The sequence below is a fragment of the Punica granatum genome, chromosome 3, assembly GCF_007655135.1.
Source record: "Punica granatum isolate Tunisia-2019 chromosome 3, ASM765513v2, whole genome shotgun sequence".
NCBI lineage: Eukaryota > Viridiplantae > Streptophyta > Magnoliopsida > Myrtales > Lythraceae > Punica > Punica granatum.
This window is the reverse complement of record NC_045129.1, coordinates 30,096,974-30,103,912: the sequence shown is the minus strand read 5'-3', so window position 1 is coordinate 30,103,912 and position 6,939 is coordinate 30,096,974. Positions and strand designations below refer to the sequence as shown.

At 40.0% G+C, this 6,939-nt stretch overlaps 1 protein-coding gene across 1 annotated transcript; it reads right to left on the bottom strand.

Annotated features, from left to right (window-relative positions):
* Window positions 1-2,375: 2,375 nt before the first annotated feature.
* Window positions 2,376-4,024, bottom strand: LOC116201861 (LOB domain-containing protein 1-like). Its single transcript, XM_031533298.1, has 2 exons — window positions 3,636-4,024; window positions 2,376-3,113 (listed from the first exon to the last, which is right to left on the bottom strand). Exons 1-2 carry the CDS (start codon window positions 3,915-3,917, stop codon window positions 2,754-2,756), a joined length of 642 nt encoding a protein of 213 aa, XP_031389158.1. The 5' UTR covers window positions 3,918-4,024; the 3' UTR covers window positions 2,376-2,753.
* Between the last annotated feature and the right edge of the window lie 2,915 nt (window positions 4,025-6,939).

The window sequence follows — 6,939 nt, the reverse complement described above, 5'->3', positions numbered from 1 at the left end:
ATTTTCGGGTTTTGACGGCCCAACACTAGTTACCGCAATCCCATTTGAGGTTGTTGACGACCTTATAAGTTGCCAAAAACCTCGAGAGGTGATGGCTAGCACCGAGCCCCACCGTCATCTATTTTCTCTTTTTATTTTTCTTTTTTCTTTATGATTTGATCTTTATTTGTAAATCTTTGTATATTCTAAAAACTAAGAAATATTTATTTCATGGCTAAGCACCAAATAATATTATTTAACTCAAAATTATGTGTTAATAGAATTTTAAATCCCTTCCAATGTCCCTCTCCTATTATGTCTTGTCCTTGTCTACCAGATGTAGCCATAACCAAATATTGACCAAGTAGGGTTTATGGGGCGATCGCTCCTCTAAAATTTTCACGTTTTAATGAAATTTACATGTAATTCTTCGAATTTTGATGAAATTCCTTGTATTCACCCTTAATTCAAAAAAATATATTTCGTTATTTATCCTTTCAAGGATCTTTCATCCCCTCTTAATCCAAACACTGGATTTATCCCATGCCATAACTACTTGTTTCGGCGAAATCGCTTCTCCAATTACCCAGACAGCGGGTTAGGCTGTCTTTGTCCATCGAACCCCGCGTTTTATTAACATTCCATTTAGGGGTGTGTACGGATACCGGGTATACCTGGAATCGGTCGGAACCTACCAGTTAGGATATGGTCAAAGTAGTTCGTATTGAAAACATGGTAGGATCCGGGTATTAAAATACGGAATCGGTGAAAATCGATTCTGGTTTCGATTGTTGCATAAATGGTACTTAGAATTGGAACCGGAATCAATACTCGGACTCGGATCCGGACCCGGATAATAATTTCTCTCATTATTTATATATGGTTATATTCATATATTTTTTATTTAAAAAATATAGTCACTAATAAAAAAAATTAAGTTTATATCGACATTCTTTTTTGAGTGATTACTGATTTTGGATCAGACATTTTCGATTTTATTTAGTGAGACAAAAAAATTTACAGGTTCCAACATGGTACTCTAAACATGTGATATAATACAGGTTCCGGGTAGGTTTCGATTCCAGAACTCAACAAGGAAGGGTCCGATTCTAAAATTTTAGAACATGTTTCTTACAGAGTATGGTCCGAGTATCGTGAAAAAAAAAATACATGGACCCGCATGCCCCTAGTTCCATTTGATAGACCATCCTTCCAACTGGAAGATTAGAAATTTATAAGCAGACATACAACATCACGCGAGTGCACACGCGCGATGTCTAACATGTAATTTTCTCACTGCAAAACGCGTCTTATATATGATTAACAAAGGGGAATCAGAGCATTTTTTCTTTTGCTAGGGAAAAAAAATAAAGCATGATGACGATGATTAAACATAATATATTTATGCTTAATTAGATCAAAGTCCTGCATGACACGTGCATCTCCATCATTTGGCCGGTCTTAGCCGTAGCAGGAAAACAGCCCCATGGGATGTCGTTTGAACTCCTGTCTTCCAAACCGGGACCCACACTTGGAAATTCCACTTCCAAATTAAATATATTATCTCTTCTTGAAGAGAGCTTCAAATGACCAAAATTAGACTTTCTTGCTTAAGAATAAAATTTTCCTTTTTTTATTTAATTGAATGGGAGAGAGCTTCTATGGAGCCATCAACGCATTTTAAATCCAATGCTGTTAGTCGACCGAATTTCTGAGTTCCGCTGTCTCTCAATTAATCATACGATTAAGTAGGGGTATGTTGTATTGATAGAACCATAGAATTTCTCTTAAAACCAGAAGAGGGATCAGATTTACTTCTTTTGGATAATGTTGAGTAGTAAGGGTAGCATTTTTTTTTTAGATGGTAAAAATGAGGATTTTAACTCTGAATATGGGTAACATGTTGCTATTGTTGATGCAATGCGATCATCGCTGAAAAACAATAGGAAGGGAGAAGATGAAGAAAAAAAAGATTAAAGAAAGTATCTCGAATTCAAATCTTGCAGAAACGTGGAAAGTAACTTCCATGGATATCCCGGTGTAGAAGGTTTACTTAGATCCACCCGTGGGGCGATAACGACATGTTTTAGTTCTGAAAATTCCTATCTTTATTAAAGAAAAAGGAAAAGGTGGGAAAATATTGGTCAAAAGGATAAGGGACAAGAAACTAAAGCCATGATAAACCACCAAGCTTTAAGTAATCATGGCAGGTTACCAGAAAGTTAAACTTGAAAGGAAGATTCAATAAAAAAGACATAACACAAAACAATCGAAGACCACTTTAATTTGTTTTCTCTCTCTCATATATTAAAACATTGATATATTTTTAGAACTCAATAAATTAAAGACATCTATGATCTTGTTAAAAATCGATGTTCAAATGAAATTAATCTCAATTAATAAATTAAGGATATTTGCGATCTCATTAAAAAAACAAAAGATTACATTTTTTTTTTGAGGAAAATGGAAATGGACTCATTTCTTTCTACTTTTGTCATGACTTTTAAGAAAGAGAAAGACTTGACCATTAACTAACATTTCCCTCCTATACTACAATCTATACTTTGGTAACTAGTCTAAGAGTCAATTTTTTATTACGTAATGTCCTTTAGCTCCTCCTAACCCATGGCGCTAACTTAATTCTTCTAGCTAATTCGCCAAAGGGATTAGGAGAATTTCATCGGAACGTTCCTAGATTTCTAACTAGTCCCAGTCGGTCGGTCGGTCGGTCGGTCCTATGTAGGAGTGGCGACTGATTGTGCCTGTCCATCTCATTACGTCCAGAGCATCTGCTCCCAGAATAAGCTCGGGTTGGTCGCGTCATCGAGGAAGCTGGGGCTGTTCTGGTGGCTGCGAGGACTGTTGAGGGAAGTGTCGCTCAGGTGCTGCAGCATCGGGGGGTGGGAGGTCTGCGCTGCCATCTCCATGCACAGCATGGCCACGAGGTTCGCCTGCTGGCACTGCATGTTGACGATCTCGGCCTGGGCCTTGGCCAGCTGAGCCTGGAGCTCACTCACTTGCTTCTGCAGCTGGCAGATCGCCCCTGCACAGCCGTAGACGGGGTCCCTGATCCTTGCACTGGCCTCGTACACCATGCTTGCGACAGCATCTGCCCTCTGTGATTCCGGAAGATCCTGAAAGACAAATCACTTGTGTTTATAATCAACTAAAGGCGAGGTAACTCGCAATAAAAACCTCAAGCTGGATGATCCAAGAATATATAGAGAATTTTCAGTTTCTATCACAATACTAAATAACGAATAAACTTGGTCGATATGAACTTGGAATCCAAACTCTATGTGGGACCTCTTTTAACCACCATAACCTACGGTATAAGTCCAGAAGTTGGGACTTCCACAACAGAGTACTGTCACATATGGTTTGGTCATCAGCTATGACCCCACCTATTGTAAATTTCTCTCCCACGTGAAAACCGTTGCGCTCGTAGTATCAGGAGCTGAATGATCCTTATTTCTAGCAGAGTAGGGGCTGCACATGAACTTCAGTTGAGAATTATGCATTTAACGACCTTAGCCACCCCGCTGCCAGAATGCCCGACATTAAGATTGAGGCCGAAGTTTGCTAAACTTTCACAATGACAAGACGAAATGGGGGAATGTGAAAGGACTCAGCACTAAAAGAGGAACTTAGCTTACCTGTAGGAACTTGATGATATTGCTAGCACCAAAGACTCGATGAGCAATGGTGAACTTGGCAGGCTCGGTGGGTGGGAAATAAGGTGCCAGGACGCATTTCTCAGCACACCTTCTCCTCAGGATCTTGCAGGCCGCGCAGGGACTGATGATCACCGGAGGCGCAGGCTGAGGAGGAGGTGGAGGAGGAGATGACGAGCGAGAAGAGGGAGACAGAGAGCCCGGCGATGATGAAGTAGGAGTGCTAGTATTAGTCACAGTTGTACTGTTATCAGTGCTCTCCATGCTAATCAATCGGATCCTAATCCCCTCACAAACAGATATCAGATCAGAGAGAGAGAGAGAGAGAGAGAGGGATATGTGAGGTGGGGTTGGGTTGGGTTTAATTGGTAGAAGGGGGAGGAAGTATATATAGAGAGGTAGAAGAGGGGGGGGGGGGGGGGGGGGGGGGGTTCGCGGGCGCGCGTTGGTCATAAGGCTGCTGCCCACATGTGTGTATTTTTCTCCCTTTAGATCTGTTCGTTAGGCCCTGCTTCTGGTCATTTTGGTTATTTTAGCTGCTTGTGTGAATACTTAGGTTGAAAACATATTAATGCATATTATCAGGTAAATATAAAAAACAAATAAAAAGGTTAGAAAAATAGTAAAGTGTCTTTCTAGAATAATATACTTTTCCAGACTAGAGGATTAAGTAGCAACCATGTAAAAGAGCAATCAAAAGTAGCACGATAACCACCATAGATTGCAAAAGGCAGCTGAAAGTAAAACACTGATACTGACCTTACGTCCAGAATTTGCGATTATCATAACACTGAGTGAGTGTGTACATACTTTCAGATGTCCAAACGGTTATCCGAGGTGGTGGTACCACAGGAAATGTTTTAACACCTGCAGAATTGGAGATGAGATTTTTCATAGTACGTAAAAAATAAAAAGGGAAATATAATCTAGAAAGTAGAGAGAAGTCCATTCTCACTAAACAGTAGATGTTGAAGAGTAGTATGCTTAAAAATTCTTCCAGTTTTCTGGTCCATTTTGTTTTACTGAAACTTTCTTCGACTGATACATGATTTTTCAACTTGGCTCTCCAATTTTCTCGGACAATCGAGAAAAATAATACGCTGATAAATACCGTTATCATAACCAATTTAGTCTAGACTTGGTAACCTTCAAATACTGATAAATCCATTCCGAGAATTTTAATCTTTTGGAAAAGTCTCATGGAATTACATGTCCCTCTTGCTTTTGCAGCGATCTCACTCCTCCTGTTCATACCAGACGAAACCCTTACAAAGTGATCATCTTTATTAGCATGGACATGTTCGGAAAGCATCCTCATCCTCCTCAAACAATGATGAGTATTCCAAAGTTGAATTCATGTGGGCTGTGCCAAGAATTACATGGAAACATAATCACACGTTCGTAGATCAATCCAAGGGTATAAGATTCCATCACCATATGCAGCAGAGCAAGCTTAGCAGACATTCCATGTTTCAAAGCCATGTGCAACTTCATGGATCAACAAAGCTCCAAAAGACAATTCAAGCCAAAGGCCTATTTAGCAACTGTGTCTTGCTTTATTCAGGCCAAGGCCTATCTAGCAACTGTGTGCTGTTCTTTCTATGCGACGATGTCAAGAGATTAGCTAAACAATTGACATGTACATCTACCTAAAGAATGCGCCTAAGTCAACAAACATGAGACATGACCTCGACAATTTCGACATATATTACCTCAAGTCACCAACAGCATACAAGAACTCTTGAAAAAAGCTCTTCCAAGTGATGGCAAGTGTTAGTTCTAACTTCTTTACATAAATCTATCCAAGGCAATCAATTTTCTTCCGGTATCTATTAAAATCTACCAGAGGCATCAGAATAACTTTTAAGCAATTAAATACTATACATTGCAGGGAAAGTTTCTTTAGACTATTCAGTCGATCGAGTAACAGTTCGTCAGAATTGTATGTGCTGAAACATGCCAGTGTTGTTTGCGGTTCAGTTACCCGAAAAGAGCAATCGGGAGCAAAAAACCAATGGATAAGGTCGACCAAAGTCCTAAGCAAGGCTAATGCACCACCACCACATAATAAAACAACTACTCCTACACAAATAAAATCTCATTTGCCTTGTTGCAATCAACGAGAAAAAGGCCTTGTCGTCCCTCCTTTAACCACCAGGTATATAGCCAGTGACTTTGGGGGAGAGAGAGAGAGAGAGAGAGAGAGAGAGAGAGGTTTGTGCGTGAGGGGGACCGAGAAGTGAGGTGAGGTTGGTTGAGAGCAAGTCAGCTCGTTGGGCACATGCTTGATGAGAAACCTCCTAAGTTGCCTTTGTCGATTGAGACCCCACTTTACCGCCCTCTAATCATAAGTTGAATCAATTGCTTGAGGGTAAAAGTAAAATAGCCACATAAATGACCTACCCCTATGGTAAAACTACCAGAGCACCCCCAATTTAGGAAATGATTTTTCCTATTTTCAATCGGGTTAAACCAACTTAATCGATGTAAAAGAATGGACAAAGGGAGACCGACGGCGGCGCCACCCCCAACCCAACTCGATGAAAATATCTTCTTCCTATTAGCCTGTCGAGGACCTCCAACTCCAAATCTTGGGTCCGCCCCTACTGAGGTACATGTACTTTAACTGTTTAACATGCATGGGATCCGGTATTTTTAGACCGAGAACCCATTCGTCTATACTAACTTTTATTCTTTTGATACTTCACAGGACTAGCGTATTGATTGATGTTCGACTTCAAATACACTTATCAGCAAATCTAATTACAGCGGGTCTCCCAGAAAAATCCAAAAATGGGTCAGGATGACTCAGTTTCATCCTAGACAAACCGATAGGCTTGACAGGAAAAAGGGCGTTGCAGAATTTCGTTAAACTAAAAAAACTATGGTAGATGCAGCTTTCTACAAATGATTTTAAATCATGCTTAAACTAAATTAAATTCATCTAAATTGTCCAAATCATGATTTTTAAGGGTCCAATACAATTTGAACAAGTATTCCCCATTCAAGGAAAATCTCGGATCCTGCTTTGCGGTGGTAGTGGTTGGGGCTCAGATTATTCTCCCACCAATCCTCATCATCCCTCTCTCTCTCTCTCTCTCACTCCACTCTCATTATGGTTATTAGCGTGTGGACCTTATCAAAAGAAATTACATCAGCCAACTTCGCTTTATCGTTTTACCATTTAAACCAAATGACTTCATTGGGGTGGTTTCATATTCGGCGACATTATTCTCAGTGTAAACATGAAGCAAGAGCACCAAGCTTGGTAAAGAGACATTACTAT